The 25,634-nt window shown below is 38.0% G+C and overlaps 4 protein-coding genes across 8 annotated transcripts; 2 read left to right on the top strand and 2 right to left on the bottom strand.

The window, feature by feature from the left end:
- Nucleotides 1–115: 115 nt before the first annotated feature.
- ndufaf1 (NADH:ubiquinone oxidoreductase complex assembly factor 1) lies at nt 116–3,878 on the top strand. 3 transcript variants are annotated; one of them, XM_044167448.1, is made up of 5 exons: nt 116–446; nt 1,361–1,900; nt 2,627–2,812; nt 3,033–3,107; nt 3,291–3,878. In XM_044167448.1, exons 2-5 carry the CDS (start codon nt 1,385–1,387, stop codon nt 3,429–3,431), a joined length of 918 nt encoding a protein of 305 aa, XP_044023383.1. In that variant the 5' UTR covers nt 116–446; nt 1,361–1,384; the 3' UTR covers nt 3,432–3,878. The 3 variants fall into 3 exon arrangements, with proteins under 3 accessions (XP_044023383.1, XP_044023382.1, XP_044023384.1); XM_044167447.1 differs by having other exon boundaries at nt 1,358–1,900; XM_044167449.1 differs by having other exon boundaries at nt 1,286–1,900.
- Nucleotides 3,879–3,945: 67 nt separating this feature from the next.
- Nucleotides 3,946–7,936, bottom strand: nusap1 (nucleolar and spindle associated protein 1). Of its 2 annotated transcripts, XM_044167444.1 has the most exons (12): nt 7,742–7,915; nt 7,491–7,559; nt 7,162–7,377; nt 6,739–6,910; nt 6,460–6,552; nt 6,191–6,303; nt 6,019–6,069; nt 5,729–5,907; nt 4,968–5,131; nt 4,737–4,850; nt 4,538–4,643; nt 4,004–4,434 (listed from the first exon to the last, which is right to left on the bottom strand). In XM_044167444.1, the coding sequence occupies exons 1-12, from the start codon at nt 7,814–7,816 to the stop codon at nt 4,347–4,349; spliced, it is 1,440 nt and encodes a 479-aa protein (XP_044023379.1). In that variant the 5' UTR covers nt 7,817–7,915; the 3' UTR covers nt 4,004–4,346. The 2 variants fall into 2 exon arrangements, with proteins under 2 accessions (XP_044023378.1, XP_044023379.1); XM_044167443.1 differs by having other exon boundaries at nt 3,946–4,434; nt 5,729–6,069; nt 7,742–7,936.
- A 139-nt stretch (nt 7,937–8,075) lies between these two features.
- On the top strand, nt 8,076–11,013 carry oip5 (opa interacting protein 5). Of its 2 annotated transcripts, none has more exons than XM_044167457.1 (5): nt 8,076–8,518; nt 9,132–9,287; nt 9,832–9,954; nt 10,248–10,329; nt 10,763–11,013. In XM_044167457.1, the coding sequence occupies exons 2-5, from the start codon at nt 9,253–9,255 to the stop codon at nt 10,853–10,855; spliced, it is 333 nt and encodes a 110-aa protein (XP_044023392.1). In that variant the 5' UTR covers nt 8,076–8,518; nt 9,132–9,252; the 3' UTR covers nt 10,856–11,013. The 2 variants fall into 2 exon arrangements, with proteins under 2 accessions (XP_044023392.1, XP_044023391.1); XM_044167456.1 differs by having other exon boundaries at nt 8,081–8,518; nt 9,221–9,287.
- Nucleotides 11,014–11,545: 532 nt separating this feature from the next.
- On the bottom strand, nt 11,546–23,156 carry chp1 (calcineurin-like EF-hand protein 1). The gene is made up of 8 exons (XM_044167454.1): nt 22,799–23,156; nt 22,320–22,392; nt 20,805–20,885; nt 20,043–20,170; nt 19,853–19,914; nt 18,999–19,121; nt 15,345–18,331; nt 11,546–14,638 (listed from the first exon to the last, which is right to left on the bottom strand). The coding sequence occupies exons 1-7, from the start codon at nt 22,863–22,865 to the stop codon at nt 18,278–18,280; spliced, it is 588 nt and encodes a 195-aa protein (XP_044023389.1). The 5' UTR covers nt 22,866–23,156; the 3' UTR covers nt 11,546–14,638; nt 15,345–18,277.
- Between the last annotated feature and the right edge of the window lie 2,478 nt (nt 23,157–25,634).

Below are 25,634 nucleotides of genomic sequence, written 5' to 3'. Positions count from 1 at the left end.
GTGCTTAATATATTAATTTATTGATGGAGGTTAAATAAAGAAAATCATGGCCCAGCATGCGAGGACATTGACAGTTAGCTGAGAGCAGAACTACAGTGAGTGTGTCAGTCAGGACAAGAATCTTTGGTGCACTAGAGCTGCATTCAAGGTCCACGATAATTCAACCGTTTACTGTTGTAAATCTGTTCAATGCGTTTGACTCGCTCGCTTCTCTGTGTTACGTTTCTATCTGAATGTGTGCTGAACGCAGCGCAAGTTCTTCCGTTTGGTCTCCCGTGTGCATCCGGACAACCTTGGATTTGTATATGAGTGTAGTTACACGACCAGTTTATAAACTGTTTCCATAACTGTGTTTTAAAGAGATACTTGATGGTCGAGTCAAACTAAAACAAGTACCGAAGTCGGTTAAATATCCACCCGTCCCCCTTTGGTACCACATGTTCACAGTAAGTAGAAACAGATTATGCTAACGGTGTATTCACTATCACATCACATTAAAGGTAGCTAGGTCTTCAGAATAATGTAAACCAGATGGTCACGGTCATTTATTGTAACGTTAGCTATGTATTTAAATGTTTTCATAATGTCTGTCACTAAATGTCTTAAACATGGCTGTAACTAACGACTGTTTTCATTATTGTTATCCCAAACTGAATAATTCATTTACTCAATAGAGGTGTCAAAATTATGATAAATCCCATTCAAAAGCTAGCGTTACCTGATTAGAAAACAGCTATATTCTTATTAATCAGTTACTGTAGTGAAACAAATCTTTGACATGTGTGAAGCGCAGACCTGCAACTGGTATGTATTTCTTTATATGTGAATTTAACAACTAAGTAACGCAACTGAAATAGATTTACAGTGTCATCAGTTTTTCAGCAAATAGATGCATAGATAATTTTATTTGTCACCAGTGGGGAAACTGGTTTGCACATTAAAAAGCAAAGAGACACAAGTTAGACACACAATAGACAACATATGAAGACATACTAACACATATTTCAAGAGGGAATTAGTGTAGCTAAAGAGCCTGCAAAGCCACTAAATCAAAAGTGAAACAATAAATACAACCGATCAGTTACTAAAAGTCCAATCATAAGTGATATACCGGTGAACAGGACCAATAAAATAGCAACATAATACAGCAATACATATATAGGCTAATAGTTCCAGCATTAGTCTGAATGTGTTTCCTTAACCAAATAATAATGTAAAGAATATACATGTTGATGACAACCTGTCAAGCCAGTTGAAGAAGATTTTTTGTTTCTTGTAAATCCAGGAAACTTAATAATCCATTACCAGCCTGTAACTCAAGTGTAATGGAACCACTTTTCTATGTGATGTATCCCAGCAGTGAATCGTCCATATCACCACTGAAATGTCTCTGCCAAAGATCACACGTCTCCCCTCAGCGAGGCTGCTGAGCTCCATCCACCACCACCAGCAGCTGTTCCTCCCCTCCATCACTCCCCTCACTATGCCCAGAAGGGCTGTGATTCAGGGTGAATACAGACGACCCGGCCAGCCCAAAGAAAACAAGTTTCCGTGGCAGAAGATTAACTTTGAACTCTCAAAGGGTTTGGAGGGGATAAAGAAGCATTTCACACTGCTGAAAAAGGAATTTTCTGACCGCTGGGTTGGTCCAGAAGGCAAACCAATCCTTGAGCACATGTTGGAGCAGAACAGAGTGATATGGGAGTTCAGAGGTCCAAAGAACCTGGAGCAGTGGACGGTGTCCTCAGATCGTGAGATCGGAGGCCAAAGTGAAGTTTACTTGAAGCTTGGCAAAAACAATAACACCTGTTTTCTGTACGGGACTCTGAGCTCCACTCCTCCGAGGGATGGAGAAACACGCTACAGTGGCTACTGCACCCTACGCTCAAAGCAACTACTGGTTGGTGTCCTGCTGTTTTTTCTTGCTAAAGCTTGTGGAATCATACATTCACTTCTAATGAAGTTGGGAAGTTACTGTAAAAGTATCCAGGGTCATTGAGGACACTGAGGTTGTCCTCACTATTTTCTCTGGACATTTTGGGGTTTTAGCTACCTGGGATGTTGTTATAGGCTGATTTCACGACTCAATATATTTAAATTTGACTACTTTTAGCCCAATAAATAAATAAATATAGGCTTCAGTTCTTCCACACCAGAATTTTATTCTTGACCACTGAGGGTGGTATTGAATTCATGGTTAAAAACCATAAGGCAGTTACTAAATTAGACTCCTCATGGAATCCTCTGAAACACACAAGACAATTTTAAAGGTCATTTTCTACAACTAAACAGATATTTACACATTTATCGATAATTGTTAAACTTTTCTGTCGCGTGTTGCCTAGCCCTACCACCATCCACTTTGGCAGGTAACCAAAAATCAGGAACATCCATGTACCAACTGCTATTGGTATTCCAAATACACAATACAGCAATACAGCTGAATTTACAGACTAGTTCCTCTTCCTCCTCTGTGGTTCACTGGTGTAAGTTTGTATTGGAAAGAAAACCTGCCCACATCCAAGGTCTGGAAATTCTCAGCTGTTCTTAAAATCATACTAGTGGCAGTTAGATGACTACTACAGCTGCATTAAAAGTTAACCCCCAAACCTTTTGTCTCTCCTAGGCTTCATTTGATAGAAAAAAGCACTATGATTGGTCCAGTTTCAACACCCTGCATTTGCGCGTGCGTGGCGATGGCCGTCCATGGATGATCAACATTGCAACAGAAACATACTTCTCTCACCAGAAAGATGACATATACAGTTATTTCCTGTATACCAGGGGAGGACCCTACTGGCAAGATGTCAAGGTGAGAAAAAAAATATCTAAAACCCTTAAAAAAAAAGAATAGGTCTGTCATGGAGGTTTTGCTGATAAGTGCTATGATATATGTTGATATACCAGAAGAACATTGTTACCGCATTTGCTGCACCTTTACTTTTAGTTAGATCTGCTTAATATTTGATGGTTTTTCTTTTAATATGAAATGTAAGCAGCCATGCTAATTCTCAAGTGCTGCTCATTTACAGATCCCTTTCTCCAAGTTCTTCCTAACACATCGTGGGAGGATACAAGACGATCAGCATCCTCTCTGGCTGGACAAGGTAGAGCAAAGGAAAATTCACACCGACATGGCTAATACACAAATAAATGAGGCCATAACAAAGTTACACTGTTCAGTACATTTGTATTATTGCCTAAAGATATTTTTGAATATATAACTGTAGCATTCTAGTACATTTTGTGTCCTGTTTAGTTCATATTTCTACATCTTTTTGTATTTACAGATAAATACCATTGGATTTACCTTGGGGGATAAGGCAGATGGTCCATTCCAGCTGGAGATTGATTACATTGGCATCTGCAAAGACTATGCACACACTGAGGAGTTTGCCTATGAGGTGTACAAGAAGAATCCTGAAGTTTGAGAGCAACTACTACAATACTGCAGACGAACTGTTATTAAATAATAGCTGTAATACTGAAACTACCACCTCCTTGTGGTGGACAATTAATCACACCCCATCCTTCATTCTTGGTAACACTTTTAGGACACTGTAGATCAGGACTCTAGTACATGTACTGTGATACTTCACTGAGCCATTTCCTACCTGCAGAATTTGGCAAAAGCCCTGAAGTGTTTCTGAACATAAAAATAAGCAAATGTGGTCAACTCAGGACTTGTTGAAGGAGATAAAACACAGTTAGAGCGGACATCTTACCTTTCAGTTACAGGAGTTTAACAGTCTTGCTGCTCTTTCACAACAAAATCAAGTTGCTTATCCTTTTCCAAGTCCTGCACGTGACATGTCTTCCTCCAACAGAATGTCAACCAACCAGATCTTAATTAACAATAAAAATATTTTTCATGTGAATTCTGAAATTTTATGTGGGACAGATTTCATTATCAAATCGTGATTGCGCACAAATGTTAACACAATGCAATGCAAAACTGCAATGGCAATTTTAATTTAAAAACTGAGAATTCAGACAAGGAAAGCTTTAGTAACAATGTCTTTTTATCAGTCTTTCCCAAAAAAAAAGTGTAAACAGCAAGTATATCAAATTTTTAAGAACAAAATTACCAGTTTCAAATGCAGCGAAACAGGACATCGATTCTCTACATATCAAAACACATAAATGTATTATTTAGAGTTATATGGTGTTTAATCTAATTCATGAGTCGAATCTAAAAACAATGCACAGTAGATTGGATAGAAGCAGAAAATGTGAGCTTGTCTACTTTCCTAACAATAGGCTAAAAGATGTCAGCTGCAGACGACAAAATATTTACACTGGAACAACAGGCTGTACAAAACGTCTACAAACAAGCACGACATTTTTTACATCATGACAAGGCCTCTTCTTGCCCCAAGCATACTCTCTTTCTTCTGCTTTCGGTCTTCTGTTTGTTTTGCTCTCCTGTCCCCCCTAAAATAAGATACAGAAACATCCATAAGAGACTGCTGTGAGAGTAAATTCTTACAGGATACTAATCAATATCAGCCAGTGTGCGCATAGATTATAGACATACCTTGTCTGGACTTGGTGCTGTTTGTAATTTTTCTGATGTGAATTTGAGATCAGCGACTTGTTTCCTGCCGTGTTTTCTTTGGCCTCTCCAAATGGCTTCAGTTTACCTATAAAACAAAAACAAACAACCATCACAGATTTGTCTGTCTACTGATACTATATTTCAGAGAAGCAGAGAAACAAAAAAAATGGTTTTGTACCTGTATGAGGCTTGTAGGTGAGGGGACGAGACAGACTCGCCTTCAGATCAAAGTTTGACTTTTGTGTTCCCGGGGTTGTTGAAGTACTTGTGTTGCCGGTGAAAATGAATGGTCCTTTGGAATTCAAGGGGGGAAAAGTAATCACTCACTCTATACATATCTATAGGCAAATTCAGATATCATTCCAAGGATTTAAAAAAAAAAAAAAAAAAAAAAAAAAAAAGTAAATACCTGGAGTTTTTGTTGCAGAGAAAGTTGAAGTCTTGACATTTTTGGGCTTTCCTCCATCAGCGGTCGGCTTTTGTGGGGTGCTCGAGGTCACACAGGGCGACATTCGTGCCGGCGTCTTCAGCAAGGACCTCTTATGCTCATTGTCATGAGTGACTTCTGAGAACCTGCATACAAATTTCGTTGTTAAAGCATTGCATTGAATATGACATACACAGTGAAGTATTCACCCCTCCTCCTGGAAGTTTTCATATTATATTATATCTCTATATATACACAATATTGAATCAGAGATTTAATGGGTTTTTTTTGACAATGATCAACAGAAAAAGACCCTTTATTGTCAAAGTGAAAAGGGGGGGATTGCATACTACGCTGCGTTCACACATACAGATACAAAGAAGTGGGCCGTCTCTTTTGCAAAAATTTTTAATTTTTAATTTGTAATTAATGTCAAAGTGAAAATAGATCTCTGCAAAGTAATCTAAATTAAAAGGGGTATTTCTTTGGTGATCAGTGTCAAAAAAGCCACATTAAACGACCTTTCATTTAATGCTGTAAAACACGAAAACTTCATTGTAAGAATGTTTTGGACAAAAGAACGTTGAGGCTGGAAAGAATCCATCCATGCGAGTGGCTGAGAGGTCCAAAACTTTCCCAGCAGTGGCTGGTTACTTGCTAAAGTTCCTGGTAGAGTGAACAGTAGTGGCTAATGAAATGAAATGCTGTCCCAGCAAATGCCTGAGGAAGAAAGACTGACTCACCGAACATTGATCCTGCGAGTGGAAAGGACAGACGGTCTGAACAAAACAACTTCCTTCCCAGCTGGCTTATTTGGAGGAACTTTACTGGCTGATAGCAAAGTGTGTCTGCGTTTGTCCTCAGCTGCTCTCTTATTCAACAGGACAGGGCTGAACATGGAGGCACGACTGGGATTTGCCTTCTGTAGAATATATGCATACAGGTCATCACCTTCAGTGTACTCTGGAAGGTAGTTAATATACTGCAACTGTAGTGTCTGTACAATTGTGGATGAACAGGTGGTGATACTTACCACTTGAGTTTTGCCATCAACTTGCTGCAGTTTAGTTTTGTCTGAAAGTTTCTAAAAATAAAATGGAATATATATATATATATATTTTTTTTTTTTTAAACAAAACATCAAGTTCACTTACAGATAAGATTTAAAATGTTCTGAATAAAGACAGCCAAGACAGTTTGAGTACCTTCAGTTCTTTAACTGAACTTCTGTAAGTGTCCATCTGCTTGGTCTTTCGCTGGACGTACGAGTCAATCGACTCCATCTTGTTAAAATGTGCCTCGTGGAGTTTTTTAAAGTCTACAAAAGACACATAATTTACAAAAATTACTTTGAGATTTTGTGGGGGGAAACAACTCCCTTACTGTTATGCGGTCTCTGAAGTTTTGGTTAAAAAAAACAAAACAACAAAAAACAAAAAGGAGATTGGGTGGGAGGGAGAAACAAAAAACTTACTAGGAGTGACAGGCTTCAACGACGGCTTGTTCTTCTGCTGGAGCCTTTGGTAACGAGGGATTTTACCAGCTTTGGTCACTTTTGGTGCATTTTCTGGACACAAAGAAATTAATGTAAAATAAAAGAATTAGTATGTGATCAGAACTGCATGTTAAAGTCAAGAATCTCTGAAGAAAGACAGCAGCAACACATTAGGATCCAGAAGGGACATGCTATTCAAATCAGAATAAATTAACAGTTACAAGTTTGTATCCTCTTTCATCAAACCATATTACTGACCTGTATCACTATGCACAGGTGCTTCATCCTTAATGTCAGGCTGCTGCTCACTGCCAGTGGCCTGAGGCTCCTTAGGAGGCTCAGTTTTGTCAGAATCCTTGGTAGAGGACACTTTTCTCTTCTTAGCACCCCTAGCACCACAGGGTTCAATAGATGCAGCCACAGTGTCACCCTTAAAAAGGAACAACACTTGTTTAAGTCTTTAATTCTCCTGAATGCAATGAATTGACACTGCAACAAAGTAACTCTGTACATTTGTTCCAATGAGGAGTAGGGGTGGTTATACATGCACAAAATCATGTGTTAGGATGCAAACTTAGATTTTTTTTTTTTAATTCAAAAAGGTGTTTATTAAATGCTATTTAGTTGTAGTTCTGTTACTGTCATGTATTTGTGTTTTGAGTATGTTATACTGTGTAATACCTCTGCAGCTCTTGGAGGTAACTTGGCATCACACTCAGTCACTGATGCAGTATCAGAGATCTTTCTCTTGGTACCGTTTCCTTTGCCTCGACGTGTGTTCACAAACACAGTGGGGCTGGAAACTTCTTCCTTGCAAGATGTGTCTTTATTTTCCTGAGTACTGTCTTGTGTCGCATTTTCGTCTTCTTGAACAACTGCAGCATCCTTCTCTTGTCCCTGGAAAACACCACAATAATACACCGATATGTACACATTAGATATTAACAAAAAAGGCATGGTTTGAGGCTGATTTTGCAATGAAACAGCATCATTGACCAGGATTAAGTTACCTGCCCTCCCTCCTCCTTGTTCTTTTCTTGCTGATAATGTTGCTTGATGGCTTTGAGGAGTTTATCGGCCTGTTTCCGAACAAAAAAAACGTTAGCTGGTTGAGTATATTCGCCCAGTTGCACACAAATGCAAACGTTAGCTTACACGTTAACCGTTAGCGTAACACAGCTGGACAAGCCTTAATAACCTACCGTTCACAATAACCTCCAAGTATTGCTGTTATTTAAAAAAAAAAGTTCTATTCCATTACCTTCATGTTCGCTTTAAGCCCAAGCTCCTTAGCAAGGCTTCGCAACTCCGCATATTTCATGGAGTCCAAGTCCATGTTGGTGTTTATTCCGTTTTGTGAGACAAAATGGGCAGACACACGTTTTGATTCTCTCGCACTGTGAGCTGTGGCGGCGCCTGACGGTTAAAACTACTCCGATTCAAAACACAGCAGCGGGAGCCGTTTGATTGGCTACTGTGTGTGACCGGATGTGCCTCGCAGCCAATCAGAGCGAAGATGTCTTTTTAGCATTCTGCCCATTGTCAACGTAAATTATGAGCCGTTCATCTTCTGTCGACTAACGTTTTCTCTTGAATTTCGCCGCTTAAGATGAATAAAAAAATCATTATTTTGGCATACGCATATTTAGCATCCACTTGTTTTATTATGTGAAATGTTTACAACGAATGTTCTTTAGCAGTAAATCGGCATTTCTCCAATTACTCCAGATGGTGGCAGTGTTACACCGAGCAAACTGACGTCACGGCGCGCCGAGGTTAAACAAGGAAGAGACATCTTGCTTTCTGATCCTTCAAATTCACAAGCGGGACAACTAGCTAGCTAGGCTGCCTAAAACTTCAATTAAAATGGAATTTGACGAGAGCCTCTTAATCCAACGTACCGGCAATGTAAAGGTGGCCACAGAGGCAGAGCACAAACAGCGGATGACTTTCCACTGTCAGAAGTGCAACACTGTTTTGGGGGACTCCCTCGGCGTCTGTGGGGAGATTAAATGTATGGACTCTATCATGTGTCTAAGTAAGTTCACTTCATCTCTCACCGATTACTGTTGACTCAGGAAATAATATAAGAGTTGTTTGCGTTTTTTAGATATTAAGAAATCAGCTCATGTTGGTAAATTGACCTGTTGTGTGTCTATGTAGTGTAGTGAGTGGACTAGTGATGGGTGGGTTGAGTTATATATATATATATAATTGACATATCTGCCAACAGATTCATGTGAAATGTAATATTATTTTGGCTAAACATTTTTTTAACTTAAGGCCCACTTACTAGATTTTTTCGTAACTTGAAACTGTGTCTCACGGTCTTCTTCAGTGGATGGAGTTTGCTTAGTTGTCATGGAGATAACTCAGTTGACGTCACATGACACAAACGTCTACAACTAGTTGTATTTGTCCATTCACTGAGGAAAACCTTAAAATGTAGTTGGAAGCTCCAGAAAATGCTAGTAAGTGGACCTTGAGTTAAAATTTGTATTTATTTTTTGGTCAAACTACTATTATTTTATTATACTATTTTGTTTTTGTGAACTGTGGCATGTTTTTATGATCTTGTTTTATTATTTTATGTGAAACCTAGTGCATTTACCTTTGCTAATTTGTTTCCTTGCATGTTCTTTAATTTGCAGGGCTACTGTACCCTTCCCGCATGGGTGGTAACTACATGCTTCATCCCAATATGATATTAATCACTACCTTGCTGCTTTTCTCCCTTCAGTAGTAACCAATGATGTGGTCATCGGTGACGCAATGGAATCAGGACATAAAGGGGAAATGGCTAATTGGTGAGTAAAAAAAACAAAACAATGGTGTTTAGCCTTTTGGAGAGCTGCAAAATATGCCTTAGTATTTATTGAACTGGATAAAATGTTTTGCTCTTATAGAGGCAATTTGTTATACAACTTAAAAACACAGTTACAATAGACAACTTCACAAAACTTTATCATGTGGGTAAAGTTGAATAATGTATAAAAATAAAACCCATACTATGACATATGACACATATATAACACACATACAATAAAGTAGTGCATATAATGTAACATGTACATGTCCCTATACACCATTTTGCAATATCAGATTTAGGTTCAAAATATTGAAATGATGATCTCTGGGTGGGGAACATAAACAGTAATGTTTTTTCAATGAGCCCTTGAACATGGCACATAGACTGTGGTTGTATGGATCAGCTACTAGATGTGTTAGCTTAAGCCGCACATAAAACCTCTACCCACCACTGTTAAGGAATGTGTTCTTCTCAGTCAACTCGTTCTACAGTCATGACTGAAAGGTGTCCTATTTGTTTTCACTGCTGTTGTTTCCTCTCAGCATCTACAGTTCTCTGAAATGTCGCGGCTGCCACTCTGCTGTGGGGAAAGTTATTCACTCGGCCCCGTCGCGTTTGGCCATGGCTCGCTCCATCTTTCTCCTCTACAAAGCAAACATCAGTTGGTAAGCTTTGCTGCCTCTGAGAGTGCACACACATATTGACTTCTTGTGTACAGGATTACTGCTGTGTGGAGAGGCTAAGATAAACAAGTGCCTTATGAGCTTTGTCCATTGTATGAATTGCTTTTTTAAAGCTCAGGTTAGAGATGAAACACAGCAACAATTTCACGTTTTTTAGACATTACATAAGTGACCGATTCCTTTCTTTTTCATTCTATGGATACTGTTAGTATGAAAAGATTTTAGGCAACCCCACCTGGTCCTTCAAAACTCCCTTTTCCAATTTTTCTCTGCAGTTACATCCTCAACAGCAGCTCAATGGTGAAAGCATCCACACTTACATTTGATCTGAAGCCCTTCAGAGAAAGCATGAATGAGGTGAGACAACGAAATCTAATATTGTGTTTATGTCTGACGACAAGGATTAATACCTGTATGTACAACTGCAGTGCTTCATTTCATTCTTTAACTCACGTAATAATCTCATAATCTGAGTATTATCAGTACTGTAGTGACATATGACAAGCACTTACTTGTTCTATGGGAGGTGAATTTACTTGGTATGATCTGGCCATTTTTATACAACTAATTAAATAATTTTTAAAAAACTAATTTTGTCCCCTGAGGAGTACAAGCTGTTAAAACTATTTAAGTTTCAGCATATATAATAGATGTTTTCCTACGTGTTCAAAAGTTCAAGTGTGGTAAAGGACTACTGTGTAAAGAAAATCCAGGCAGGAATGATTGATGCTTTGAGCAAAAAAAAAACAAACGCCCTTTTACTGAAACTCTTTGTCTCTTTCCACTGCAGGTGAGACAGCAGTTTGAAGCACAGTTGGATCAGATGGCACACATTAAGAGCAGACTGGCCGACAGGAGTGTTACCAGTGAATTGGACATTTAGTGTTCACAAGCAATCAAGACTGTACCTAGTCCTGGGAATAGGGACCATGTGTTCACCAATCTGCTCTCCAATCCCTCTTCTAGTTTGTGTTGTAATTTGTTGTTTTTTCCCCACACATGTTTGGTGTTTCCATTAAAGGTTTTTTGGTGATGCAGGCATTAGGTCTAGGTCTTACTTATTAGTTTTGATCAATCTCTGCAGATGCATTGTGGATATTGTAGTGTGTGCTGGTATTTAAATTGAAGTACTCCAATTATTATCTACAATTGGCAACTTCTCAAGAGCTCTTAAATCCATTTTCAACTTTGCCATACCTGTGAAAGAATGCTGATAATGTTTGTATCTTTAACCATGCAAGCAGTGTGGCTCTGGTCAGTCGTTTGCTCCAGAGTGAAATATTTCTACAACTATCAGATGGATTGACATAACATCTCGTACGGACAGAGTTTGGTGATCCCTTGACTTAATCGAGCGCCACCAAAAGTGTCCAACATTTCGGTTCATGAATTTTCTTCAAAGAAGACGTAAAACTGTTTACTAAAAAGAAAAATTTGTGCTGTTTGGAGTTCAGAAGGACAATTGCAAAGACTGCAACAATTTTACAACAGACTTGCTCTACTGCAAAGATGATGATGTACATTATGTCATTCTGTAACAGCACTCAAACTAAGTAAACATCAACACCAGCCATCCAATTGGCACCATGCTGCATTTTATTGCTGAATTTCTGATACAGATTCCTTTTTTTTTTTTAGTAAATACAAAACCAGACAAGAGGCTCACACGTAATAAGCATGCCCATATCCTCCCTCTGGAGTGCATAGTTTCTACACAGTCCACCTCCTCAGTGGAAAAGTTGATCAACAAAGTAATGTCATTTTACCTAAGCTTTTATTATATATATATATATATATTTTTTTTTCATGGGAACAAAGGCTGAATGGTGTTTTTCAGCTGCACTGCGGCTGTACTGCCATGGTCATGTTTGGCACAACAGAGAGCAGAAACAATTAAAACTACTCTCCGTTACTTCTTTTTTGGTGCAGTTTAGTCTGTAAAAACCACAACTGATGATCAAAGCTACTTCAACATGCTTGCTGTTGTGTCAAACAACCATCCCCAAGTTGTCACCTTGTCACAGAACATCTGATATGAACATTTCAATAGCCTAATTACACTCATTCACATTACAAAGTTGGATTATTGCATGCAATACAAATCATTCATTATTTTGCTAAGTCATGCATCTTTTTTAAACCCATATATTCAAGTTGCTAGACGCCTACTTGCTTATAAATTGTGATTATAAATCCCCACAAAGAGCATTACAGGGTTTTTAGAACACAGTATTCAAGACAGGATGGTGATGATGACGGTGCAAGTCAGTACATAGAGAGAAAGTGCTTTTCAAACAATTGTCAAGTTCGTTCAGTAAGTCGATTGCAGCCACAGAGTTACTGAAAGTCTGTATTTCTAAAGGAAGAGGTGGGTTTGTAGATGTAAAAATGCTACAAGAATTTAATTTTAAAGCATCTCTCATGTACCGATTGGTTTAGATTGTTTTGGTGTTCAAAGAATACAATTTCAGTGTCAGTGTAATACCATGATGCTACAGCTGCCCTCATGTATACCTTGTTCTGCAGGAAATATCCCAAACCTTCATAAGTGATACTGTATTCTAAAGCCAAATATTATACGACTCCCAAAAAAAAGTGACTAATAGATAGCTACGGTAGGCATAAAAGTGAGGGGGGGAATCCTTTCCACATGACGTTACAGACTCCTTTTAACACTTACACCCTGGCACTAAACTCATGCATTATTGTAGGTTATTGCTTCTAAAACTCTAATCAAATACAATTTTATGGATTAAAATATATCGCTCTGAATCCCAAAACTATGAGGTATTATGTACAATACAATGTCATGGTGAGATCTTAATTCTAGGACCAAAACACTACGTTAGATCCCTAGCAATTATATCCAAAACTAAGATTAAAGTACTACTCTTAATATAACATTTCTCTAAAGGGTCTATCATTGTCACATCTGAGACTTGTTTTTTGGGAGCTTTTTGGCTGTTGCATAATAACTACCTAATTATTTTGATGCTCAAGAGTGCATGAATACAATTTAGGACATCTCTTAAGCTTTTTTTTTTGGTCAGATAAGAATCCTAAGAAAACGTACAGCAGTTCTGTTAGAAAGCACTTAGTTATATTGAGCATATACGCCTATATATAACTACTTGAATCAGTACTTATTAACTGCATACCCTGATTGTGTCATACTTTAATTATATTTTCATCATGCAACTTATTCTACACCCGAGACGTTGAATAAAAAGGAGATCTTGCATTGGTTTAAGATTTTAGGGCAAAGCTGTATCTAAAAAGGTGTAGTACGTCAATCTACCACCCTTTTTAACCACAATTTTTCTGAAATGGTTTCCGCAGTTTTAAGCTCCAGCTTAGTCTAGAAGTCGATTTCACTATTCTTCATGAAGCAAGCATCACTACTGGTCATGCATGGCTACTATAATGTTGGCACCACAGTCCCGCTAAATAAGCTAATGCACATGAGTCTATACATATCTTAATGGAAGACATTGGTGATTTTGTTGCTTTCAAACAACTTGTCACTTGTTTATACAATATACAGTTTGGTCAACAACATGACAGTTAAGATCAAATATTGCACAAATCCCGTTAAATGTTATTTTTTATATATAAATCATAGAAAAATTAACCAAAATAAAGTTGAACAAATGAGACCAGGGTTTCCTTCAATTAAGGACAAATCCACTGTAAGCTTGAATCAAAGGAATTAAAGCTGCTATTTCAGCACTGGCATCTCAGTTGTCTCAAAGACAAAATGAAGACTAAAATTGAACTAGACTTTCGTAATAAAAGACTAACTTTAAATATTGGAATTTTAGGGATCTCAAGGATTAAATCACAAGAGGAATATGTATAATAATTCTGTCTCTACCTGCAATTTGTGAATAAACCTGCAGACTTGACAAAGGAGAGCACAAAAAACCCGAAATGCAATTTTACTCAAAATGGATGAACTGAAAGTAAGTGACAGTGTGCATCATGTGCTTCTGGGCTGCCCTGTCTAACAACCTCATTTATTAACCCTCTAAAACTAAAACCAAATTCATCCAGGAATGATGTATAAAACTGCTGTGGAGCTTGACAACCAATAAGTTACTTGTACTGATCACGCTCCCTTTCACTCATGTTGGACTTGTTATGGCGATGAGGTAGTGCAAAAAACAAAAAAAATACACCCTATGCGTCTAATTTAATCACAGGCCTTGATCTTTGCTACAGTATCTTGTGTCTTTACTTTCTTCCCAGGAAATGGGAGCAGTTTGTTCATTATCAAACTGCTTTGATCTAATTACAGAGCGTGTGGGGACAGTTTTCACTCATTCAGGAAGCATCAGGCTACGTTTACATGCAGCCCGATAAAAACGTTTGGCTACATGTAGACGTAGTCACTGCAATCTTGACAGATGTCCTGACTGATGATCATGCTGCAGAAACAGGCCAGGACGGGGGGTGTGTGCTGTGGAGAGAGGGCCAATGTCCCAGCAACAGCAGGAAGGAGGGCACCTGGGTCCCAAAAGCCCAAAAGAAGTCATCTTCACAACAACTCTTCTCCTTTACCTCCACAGGTCTGGGTGGCCATGGAAGTGATCTGTCGATGATGCCGGGGCTGATTTGTAGGGAGATGTTCCTCCATTCTGGGCTTTCACAACTGAATTGACCCATCCTAGAATAAAAATTCACACATAATTTCTATATAAAATTGTACAGTTTTAATTTGTGAATTTGTCTCTTCTAAAGCTGAGCAGCTGAAATGCAAGACTATATTAATGATGTCATCCAGACATCTGCCTGTTTTTCTCAATTAACTGATTAATTGAACGTTTATAAAATGTCAGAAAATAGTGAAAAATATGTTACAGACGCCCAAGGTGACATGTCAAATATCTTGTTTCATCCAGCAAAAAAACCCCACAAAAGATAATAAGTTTACAATGATATAAAACAGCAAATATTCACATTGAAGAAGCTGAAACTAGGTAATGTTTGGTATTTTTGCTTGAAAAATGATTTAAACAACTTATAAATGATCAAAATTGTTGTAGATATTTTTTCTGTTGATCGACTAATTGTTTTAGCTCATTAAGACCTCATCCTAGACCTGTTATTAAAAAAAAGCATGAATTATGGGGACATAGATTATTAACAGGGCAATAAGTCCATCGAAGTGCTTTGACGTCCAGGTAAGGGTTGAGAGTTATTTCATTAAGTAGATAACGTTACTGATTTTAGTGTTTAAAATCACCGGAATAGCAGAATGTACATTAAATGTAATCGTGAATTTCCCCTTGCCAATTCCCAAAATGAGGAAAATAAGCAGAGAAATGTGTTAAAGCTGGTGCACAGGTCTGGCGTGACTGAGAAGCACTGACCTTGGTGTGAGCGTTGGTCCGAAATGATGCAGAGGTATTTCCACTGTGTTTCAAGCTGCAGCTGCTCATAATGGTAAACAAAAGCCAGGGGGGTTTCTTCCTCTACGGTGACACATTTAGGTATCCCAAACTAGACGTATGCCGGGTTTTTTCTGGGGAGAGTTGGCCGCGCCGGGTGAGGAAACATTTCGAGAAGACTAAACCGAAAACCGCCGGGCCCCCTTTTCTCCCTACTTACACCCCGAAGAGGAGAAGGTCCCCTCGTCCCCTTCTCCGCACACCCTCCGCTCTACGCCATTTTCGCTCTGTTACTACGAGCCAACGGAAGAGTGCGACGATTGTGCCGGAGACCTGTCAATCAAAGTTAAAGCCCGCCCCGGAAGTACTTCTTCTTCTTCTTTTCTCCTGACAGTTATCAATCAGCGTTGTGGTGCGTTCACTGCCGCTAACTGAACACAAGAATGACCAGAATGAACTAAACTCCGTGCATTAATTAAGTTATTTTAAGTGCAGGTTAGTGTATAGGTATCTATACTGAAATACACTTAAGCATTAAAAGTACTAATTCTGAAGAACAGCCCCTTTAAGAGTAAATTACATATGTATAAAGGTTAGCTAAAGGCCTATCAATGATATGCTAACATAGGTGGTCTAGCTAACTGCTCTGACTTAGTTAGCACTGAACAATTAGTCGATTAATTGAGTAGCCGATCGACAGAAAATAAATTAGTTGATTAATAGAGTAGTCAATTGACAGAAAATTAATCACATTTTTAAAAATCATTTCATCTTTTATCATTTATAAAGCAAGGCAAGTTTATTTATATAGCACATTTCAGCAACAAGGCAATTCAAAGTGTTTCACACGAAGCATCGCAAGTGCAAAAGAAACACACCACAAAAGGACATTAATACGATTAAAAATAGTCATTAAAGAGCCAAGAGAATAGAAAATAAAAACAAGCTAAAATAGAATAAGACTACAAGAATACTTAAGTAGTGGTAACCAATTTGAGACTTAAGCGAAAACTCAGAAACGCTTGTGTACACAATCTACAAATTGGCGCCTAGGCCTCTGAAGCCATAAGCATAACAGAGCCTCCCATTTCCCCCAACAGACAATAATGGAAATAACTGTAAAAAAAACTAAATACTATAGTGTTATATGTTAGTTTTGGCATATACTTTTGTTATACTTTTTTGTGTCTTTATTATGCAATTTCTCTCATGCACAATAAAAATGAACTCATTTTAGTCTCCTCTGACATAGGCCTAACATAATAAGTGTTCATACAGTCTAAGGACTAAAATAAAACTAGATATAGAAGGTTAAAAAAAACAGGCCCTCAAAAAACACAGCTACTTTACCAATGAATGACACAAAGCAAGCATGGCACTTATTTTATTCAAATCAAATTCATGAATCACTTTGATAATACCTTGACCAACATCATATGACATGTGAATCATATCCGATAACCACATAATGATTAATAAAATGGTTGTATTTCCTGCACTCAGCTGCTGGAGGGTGTTCTTGTACTGATTCAACAAACTCACATTAATGATTAAAGGGTCGGACATTTGAGCTCCAATTCATGTACACTAGCCTGTACAGAAAATACATTTTTAACGCATTTGATTCTCTTTAGCATCTGGAACTAGTCAATGAGTAAAGAAATTAAAACACAAATGTTGAGCAGTGCACAAATAAACAAACACATTTTTCTTAGCCACAGGGAGACTGATCATATAAATAGAAGCACAGCGCATTATCATGGGTTTACCTGTTTTAAGTCTACAAACTAACTGGTCCACAGCCCAGTTTCCACCACAGGGCCTGACACTTTTATTAAGACTCAATCAGGGGTAAAAACTTTTTTGAAAGCAGGCCAAGATAGCAGTTAAATCCTAGTGATACCATTTTGCAAATGTACCATGGTTACCTGTCAGAACAAGTGCTAGGGAAGACACACACACCAGCCTAAGGGATAGCAGCATTTTGTGTGAAATTTTCATTCTTACCACCACAGTTTTTAGTTGTAAATGAATAAGCAGTTCTTTAAATATCACATTATACACATGTTAAATAGCAGTGGCTCCTACAGGCCCTGGGTGGTTACTGGCTTTGAAAGAGGGTCAAACTCGCTTTGGCTGAAGTCCAACATTTGAAACAGGTAATTACAATCTATTGGCAGTAGCTAGGTTAACCCATATGAAAAAATAAACACCCACAAACATGGCCATAGGTTCCTGTTTACTGTTTAGATAATAACTTACAAAGGGGAACCAAAGTCATGGCACTTCAGTGAGTAAAACACAAAAATCTGTGGAGCAGGTCCTGCTTTGCTTCAAGAGACAAACTTGCCTGGCTGGCTGCTCTGACTTGCTCTGCCACAAGTCAAAGAAAATGAGCCATAAGATCCGGTTAGCATTAAAAACACTGTCTGTTTTGAAGTGGAATCACACATCTTACAAGTTTCACTTTGAACCACTGCATATTTATACGGGCAAAGACACAGCATGTGCTAAATATCCATGGAACAGCATGAGTAAACTTAGAATAAACTTACTCACTGCAATAGCAAAAAGCTTTATCGTATCGTGTTATAAAATAATTTTTTATGTGAAAAGTGGAACAGCAGTGGTACTAACTGTGACCCTCTACACATTTTCTAATAAATAATGTTCCATTGCTGGGAAAAAATACATAGTGACATTGCATAAAACAGCACAAGGCACGCAACTTTTCCCTTAGTTTACAGAGCAGTACAAAGGCAGAAACTCAAGATCTATGACATTATCTACCTAATGCTTGGTCTGACAGCGTGTACTCGTAGTGTGGGCCACAGCAGCCTGCTGAGAAGCTGGATGAGGTTGTTCTGACATCAGCTGGCATGTTGAAGCTCTACTCAAAATTTTAAAAAAGCAGCTTAGTGCAGGAACCGGATACTCATTTTCTGTTCCACATCCACCTTCTCTAAGACCTGAGGAAACAATCAAAACAGAACAAGCTTAGATACTAAAAACAACTGTTTCTATGTTGTGGTCTTGTAATGTGTAATAGACACAGCATGACCATTTCACTGCTAGGCTTATACAGAGCTCGGCACTGACTGTTAGTCAAAAACAATGTATTTAGCGAAGTATTAACTCAAACACACAAAACATCAAACATGCACTTTGGGGAAAAAAACAGTATGTGGATGTTGAATCGCTATTTAAATTGATTTGAAACATTTGAACTTGTTAGCAGTTGTTCACACAAATTAAGAAACTGTGTGGCTTGGATTAACATAAAAGAATTTGTCATGTGTTTCTTGTGCTCTCATAGTAACTAAACAAGGATGCAAGTTGTACTTTGTGCACATGCAAAGTCATCCTGTACTGTATAAAATGTGTCCTTGGAATATATTTCTTTCTTTTCTGTAGCCACTCCTGGGCTCTAGTTTCTGTCCCACTGGTGCCTCCAATGCTAAAAATGTACAGTATGTGCTCATGATAGTGGTACATGGTCAGAGCTTTTCACTAAAAGTACCCTTCAAATAGCATTTGTTATATTATTACTAGTTTATTAAAAACCTTAGAAAGTAAAGAATACAGTAGAGCGTTGTAAATGTGAGGTGACAGATGCCCTCTGACCACAAAACTTACCTTGATGAATTCATTGAAGGAAATGGAGTTATCTCCATTTGTGTCAGCCTCCTGTATTGTCCTATCAGCAATGCTGCCAAGCTGTTCATCTGAAATGTTTACACCGACCATCATCCGTAAGACCTGCAAAGAATGAACAAAAAGTCCCTTCATGGTTAATGAATACCAGTGAAAAACAGTTCCTGGCAAAGATTAATAATAGTCATGATGTTTTCCCAAACAATATGGTGGAATGCTTTGAAAACAATATTAATGCTGCGTGTATTTAAGCACTACACAAGATAATTTGTAGTTATTACGGTTAAATGGCAATTTGAGTTGCAGGTTTAGCGTGTTAGAGACTTGTGCATAACATGAAGCAGAAGCAGACACAGGAGTGTTTTGCCCAAAACAAAAGATCTGCCTGAGTCATTTAACCCTGAGCTTATAGCAATTACAGGTCACACAGTGTTACTGAAACCGAGATGGCTTCACAGAGGGATAACAAAAAACATGGAGGGAAGGCAAATTCAGGATATTAGACTGTCTGGGAATAATCAACCTGTAGTTAAGGTGAGATATCATATCATTATCATCACAAGGGCAAAGTCTTCTTATCGACATGGAAATCCCTCTCTCTGCAGAGCATTTTGACATAGATATTGCACAATAGCATTTGTTTCTTTGTTAAATATAGACTGAATAGCAAATATTTTCAGAGGCAATAATAATGGATTTCTATGAAGAAAAGAAAAGACATCTTTGAAATCGAATTATTCGCCATCTGGCTGATTTGCTTATTGCGTGAAACAGTTGTTTCCACAAACTGTTCTGTGACTCAGCGTCATATTTACATGACAAACCAATGCACTCACCTGCAGCAGCTCATCCCGAGAGATTTTGTCATCTCTGTCTAGGTCATACAGACGGAAAGCAACTGGGAACATAAAAATATATATAAGTCATGACAGACACAGTAAGGCCACTTTATGAAATTGTGAGAATGTTCATGATACTGGTCACCAGCTCCACCCAGACACGCCCATGTGACCAAGCTCTACTCACAGAGCAGCTTGTTTGTCCTGCTGTTGAGTGGCTCGCTGGCCGCGGCGTTCTTGTTTTTCTCATTGTCCTCGATTGGTCTGAAGTGAGCCAAGGTCCGCATGAAGCCCCTGAAGTTTACCTGGTCCTCTCTAAAAACCAGAGACAGAGAATAATATAACTACACAACACATCGGAGAAACACAACATGAGAAAAAAAGGATTTACTACAATTTTCTGGATAGCAGACACAAAACAAACAGCATGCACTGGTTCTTTGTGCCAGCTCAGATAACCTTTATACTCATAAGCTGTGTGGGAAACACAATGAAAACTCAAACTAGTCGTGACCTAACACCATTTTACAGCTCTCCACCTCTATTCTCAAGTTGTTCTGAAGCAAACAAACCAAAACCAGAGCAACAAGAACACGTCTAAAAGCATTAAAAGCCACAGCTAAAATTAAGACGCCTACACATCTGACTTTTTGGGATTTTAATGATATATTTGAAAACATCTGGTTTTCAACTTTCAGACTGATAAAACAGCCAAACAACTGCCAAATATACAGTGAGAACCTGCGGTGGTCAAAAACCCCAGTTGATTTTTTTCAAACACAGAATTGGCAGAAAAGACTGAGCCTCTCAAGTCTGCAGTCAAGCAGCCACAACTGAAAAGCCTGATGGCCTTTCAGCTTTCTGGTGGTTGTGACTCAGATCTATAATGCACACTCCTGCGAAAAACAAGATCTCCAAAGAAAGCAGACCAATAACAGGGACAACTCACCCCTCTGGAAAGAACGCATTGATGATTCTGTCTCCCAGCGGATTGATGGCCAACTCCGGGATCCTCTGGAAATCTTCTCGACTGCAGACATGATGAGATATGATCAAAATTTGAATTCCAACACAGCATATTTTAACAAATGAAATCAAAGGAGATATTGTTCATTTAAAACCTATTAACCAGAGATCTTAGACTGTGATCAACTTTAAAAATACATGACCCAGTACATTATTCTTTAAAACCAGACTTGATTTGACTGCAAATATAGAAACAGGAGAAGATGAACGGAAAACAGGATGGCAAATAAATATTTTTGATTCTGGAAGTAGTTTTGGCTGGGAAAATATATCAATTAATTGAATTTGGCAATTTGTCAGTCAGTGAAAAAGTTCCTTAGTCCATCCGTAAGACCGGAATTTGGTCAGCTGAGATATACTGTATATAAAATCTCACTGTTGTGGCAACTAATGTATGATAAGAAAGTCACCTTGGGAAAAATGAGAATGTGCCTGACTGTGAGCTGTGACTGAAAGCACTGGAGCAAGAACAAGTGGAAACAAGAACTTGTTACGTGTAAACATGTCTTTCAAAAGATCTGTAGAGAGACCCATTTTTTATTTTACCCTTGAGAGAATGATCTGCAAATGATTCCTCATTGACAAATCGAAGGGCTGTGCCAAACCAAGTTTCAAACTAATGTTTTAGTAGCCTTAATGATTACCTATTTCTTCACCTATTGCTAGTTCTGCCCAGACATAAGGATAGAGCTAGAGGCTAATCACAAACCAAAGAAATGTCACTCTGAGGTCTCAGCTGAATACTCAACATCTGACTGTGCTCAGATAATAAGCTACATGAAAGATTTCATTATCAATCACAGTGAAACTCATGTGAAAATGAATGATGTCTTGCTACACTGTGGCTGACAGCCTTTATCTAATGACAATACAATGTCACTACCCTATTGAATTTCTATTCATATAGTGCATTCACTGAATAAAAACTCCTTTAAATGACATTTTCCTGCTAAATTGACTAATTCCAAATTAGTAAAATCTATTCATTTCAATTTAATTTAAATTTTTGTGTCTGATTCTTTCTAGTATTTGTCTGTAGTTCTGTTATAAGAACTTTACAATTCTGTACCTGTTGATGACTGCAAAAACATCTAGTTAAAAAAGGAAGAAACATAGATAAAGCCAATATAAGGCAAGCATAACCTGCAGGCATCTTCATTTAATAACAATTTGCAAAGCTGTAAGTGAGTGATAATGGATTCTTAATGCCTTCATAACATTTTAAGTTTTGGATCACTACCCACACAAGCAAGGCTTTTCCAAAATTCAATCACTTATCATCTAACCAGCCAATCTGGCCTCCATAATAGAAAATGTCATGCTAGTCTTGGCTGGTTACCTGCCAATTAGCCCTCAAAGGAACCAAACTAATCAGGCCCAGCACCTGGCTGATGTTTAATGTGTTTATTTTCACAATGGTGGTTATGTTATTTCTTACCTGAGGGTGCCGTTTTCACCTTTATCCAGACTGGTGAAGCGGCTGTACAGGCGGGTGATCTGACTGTGGGAGACTGTGGGGAGGACACCAAAGAGGCAACGCTTTTACTACCAGATGACCAGAAGATAACAGGTATACAGTGCTCCAGGCAAAATAACGTTTCACCTAAATACTGCGCCTCATTACACTACCAGAAGTCACCGATAATAACTGCCATCTTCAGAGGATGTATGTGTGCACTATTACCCAGTTATACAGTCAAGAGAGGCACAGCAGAAATGGAAGTTAAGTCATACAATACATGCTATTAGTGCAACTTCCTTTTAGTACGTGGTTTAGGGATTTTACTTAAGAAATGTTAGGCTTCTAGTAATTGGCCAACTGCAGTGCATGGCAACAGAAATGTGTGAGTACAGTAGGCATCTAATGTCTTAACAGTCTACATCTTCATCACAGGAATCAGACTGAGCTCAACTTACAGCCAGTCTCCTTCTTAATTTCTTCGATTTCCTCTTCTCGGAGTAACGTGGACGCTCTGGATCCCATGGTGAAATGTTAAAGGGTGTCTTGCGCAACCTAACCAGCTGTGAATAAATCCCGATCCGGACCTGTGTTAAAGTTAGCAAACAAGCTAACGTAGCGAGCTAAAACACTGCTTTGCTGTGAAAGCAGCTGGGAACTAGCAAAGCCGTTACAGGTAGAGTTTAATCCAACCAGCCGTTTTCTCTCCTCTTGGCGTCTGGTCGCTAGCAAAGCTTTTCTATGGTCTGTCGTGTTTTCATGTTAACAATTCTGGTTCAGGTCACGTTAGCTTCCTGTTTTATGAGGAGGGCAGGTACTAAACCAGGACGCCTCCCTTCCAGGACGGCCCCCACAGAATTAGGTAGCGGAGTTTCTTGCCTACCTAAAATTTGAAGCTAATGCCTTGTATATATCTATATTTTAATTTTTTAAAATATCATGTTATCCACTCTGTTACACAAATAAAGCTAATAATTACAATTCAAAAGAAAACTAGCCAGTGCCCATTTGAAAGTTCATAGATTCTCTTCAGTCATGTTAAAGAAAAGCTAGCTGAGGAGTGGGGGACCATCCTGCCAGGGACACCATCTCAACCATAACAGCCGGTCAGCCGTTGAGCTCGAATGCTGTTGAAAATATCACAATCCCGAGAAAAGACTCACACGTATATGAAGCGAAATTCATGGCAATGTCTAACAATTAATAATCGCATGTAATGAAAAAATATATAATAACAAATGCCATTTAAAGATCCCCTCCAGACATATTTTAAAAATATCCTGTAATGTTCCTCTTAAAAGTTTAACTGCCGGACACAACATGTCTCCTACTTCACTGAAAAGTCCTTTCTTAATGTATGTATGTAAGCTGGAAGTTTAAAGTTTTCATATCACACAAGTCAAAACAGACTTCTAGTGTCAAACTCTGCACATATCATTCTGTGAAGTAAGCAAAACACATTTTTGAGTGGAGGACGACGTGAATGAATGTGTACATCATTAAATAGTAAATGGGCAGGATGAATAAATTATGACATAATGAAAAAGCCAAACATCAAATAATGAATAGCCATATAAAAAGCCAAATGTCAAGTAACAAATACACATTGCAGGTAATTAAAAGGCAAACATTATAAATAGGTAAAATAATGAAGGATCGGCCCATAAAATAATAAATACAAGGGTAGAATAATATAGCCAGTCATCATATTTCTATTTTATTTTAAGATGTAAGTCAAAATTTCGCCACTAGATATCGCAATTTCATTACTTCATCTGGGCTTTCATTTCAGGGACTAATCACAAAGTACAGATGGGAATGTCATTAGTTTTGCAAGTTTTTTTTTATCATAAATAATACTAAAACTAATAAAGAAGGATTGACAAATACAATTTTTGACTTGATTATGGTGCTAGATGAGAACTTAAGGAACCACCAATGATATTACAATTCATCCTGAAAGGGACTAGCATGTGTATCATGGCAATCCATCCATATTTCACTCTAAACCACAAATGTGAACCTCATGGTGGCGCTAGAGGAAAAGTCAGGGGATCAGCTAAGTCATGGGATTCATTGTCCGTGAAACATGAATGTCTGTGCACAATTTTACACCAATTGATCTGGTAGATGTCTGGTAGATGAGATACTTCACAGGATAAGGGGAAATTTAAACCTGCTGGTGGCTCGCATCAGAGAAGGCTGTATTCTTACATTTGCTGCCAGGAAAAATATATTGCTCAGATGGATTGATAATACACCACCTACAATTGTGGGATGGCAAAAGTTTCAGATAATACCAACGGAATACAGCTTTAAACATAAAATGAATGATAGATTGCAATAATTACATTCATTTCAAAATTATGATTTATTTTCCCTTCTTCTGCTCTAGATGTGACTTATCTAATATATATATATATACACACACACACACACATAGATGCTATGTATATTTTATGCTATGTACATCATAAGTCAGATGTTTAGTTTTCTTGTATCCACTGTGTATTGCTGATATTGTTTAAGCTGTCTGTGTTTGTTTATGTGTTGAAAAGCAAAACAATGACATTATTCAAAAAAACAAAAACAAAAAAACCTGCTGGTGGCGCTAGAGGAAAAGTCAGGGGATCACCAAAGTCAGTAGGCTTTATGTTGTGGGTAACACGAAAATGTAATACAAAATTTCATGGCAATACATCTAATGGGTGTTGAGATATTTTAGTCTGGACCAAAGTGGTGGATCGACGGATCCAGTCAAATATCCCAACATCTATGATTGCCGTGAAGTTTTGTACAGACATTCATGGTCCCCAGAGGATGAATCCTAATGACTTTGGTGATCCTCTACATTTTTCTTTGACGTCATCATCAGGTCAAAATTTCAGTTGGTTCAATACTTTGGTTTGTGACCAAATACCTGCAAAACTACAAACTACATGCAAAACATTCTCATCAGCCTCTGCTGTACTTTGTGCTAATTAGCTCAGTGTAAACCTTTAAAACAAACACATAAAAATTATTTTCATAATAAATATGAATCTTTCTATATTAGTGGTTATTCATCTCATCACCAGAAGAAAATTAAAGTCAAATCACTTTCTGCACTTGCATCACTCATTTGCGTATTGGGCAAAATTCTCATAGAAACTTCTTAACATTGATACCGTGCAGTCACATGAGTGTAAATGTCTTGTCTGTCATTTGAAACTGCACCCTGTGTATAGTGTTTTTTTTTTTTTTTAAATCTAGTTACATATACTTAGCTAAGATGTAATCAAGGCATCATACTGT

This window comes from Siniperca chuatsi, linkage group LG15 (genome assembly GCF_020085105.1).
Source record: "Siniperca chuatsi isolate FFG_IHB_CAS linkage group LG15, ASM2008510v1, whole genome shotgun sequence".
NCBI classification, from domain to species: Eukaryota; Metazoa; Chordata; class Actinopteri; order Centrarchiformes; family Sinipercidae; genus Siniperca; species Siniperca chuatsi.
This window is presented reverse-complemented; position numbering and strand designations above follow the sequence as displayed.

What these genes read in the sequence shown, in the direction of transcription:
- ndufaf1 (XM_044167448.1), top strand. Translation starts at nt 1,385, where the DNA reads ATGTCTCTGCCAAAGATCACACGTCTCCCCTCAGCGAGGCTGCTGAGC. An exon ending in CCTACTGGCAAGATGTCAAG is followed by an intron (nt 2,813 to 3,032) that starts GTGAGAAAAAAA and finishes GCTCATTTACAG; the next exon opens with ATCCCTTTCTCCAAGTTCTT. An exon ending in ATCCTCTCTGGCTGGACAAG is followed by an intron (nt 3,108 to 3,290) that starts GTAGAGCAAAGG and finishes TTGTATTTACAG; the next exon opens with ATAAATACCATTGGATTTAC.
- nusap1 (XM_044167443.1), bottom strand. Translation starts at nt 7,816, where the DNA reads ATGGACTTGGACTCCATGAAATATGCGGAGTTGCGAAGCCTTGCTAAG. An exon ending in ACAAGGAGGAGGGAGGGCAG is followed by an intron (nt 7,378 to 7,490) that starts GTAACTTAATCC and finishes GGTGTTTTCCAG; the next exon opens with GGACAAGAGAAGGATGCTGC. An exon ending in ACCTGTGCATAGTGATACAG is followed by an intron (nt 6,553 to 6,738) that starts GTCAGTAATATG and finishes CTTTGTGTCCAG; the next exon opens with AAAATGCACCAAAAGTGACC.
- oip5 (XM_044167456.1), top strand. Translation starts at nt 8,347, where the DNA reads ATGGAATTTGACGAGAGCCTCTTAATCCAACGTACCGGCAATGTAAAG. An exon ending in GGACTCTATCATGTGTCTAA is followed by an intron (nt 8,519 to 9,220) that starts GTAAGTTCACTT and finishes TTCTCCCTTCAG; the next exon opens with TAGTAACCAATGATGTGGTC. An exon ending in TACAAAGCAAACATCAGTTG is followed by an intron (nt 9,955 to 10,247) that starts GTAAGCTTTGCT and finishes TTTTCTCTGCAG; the next exon opens with TTACATCCTCAACAGCAGCT.
- chp1 (XM_044167454.1), bottom strand. Translation starts at nt 22,865, where the DNA reads ATGGGATCCAGAGCGTCCACGTTACTCCGAGAAGAGGAAATCGAAGAA. An exon ending in GGTGAAAACGGCACCCTCAG is followed by an intron (nt 20,886 to 22,319) that starts GTAAGAAATAAC and finishes TCATGTCTGCAG; the next exon opens with TCGAGAAGATTTCCAGAGGA. An exon ending in CCTTCAATGAATTCATCAAG is followed by an intron (nt 18,332 to 18,998) that starts GTAAGTTTTGTG and finishes TTGTTTCCTCAG; the next exon opens with GTCTTAGAGAAGGTGGATGT.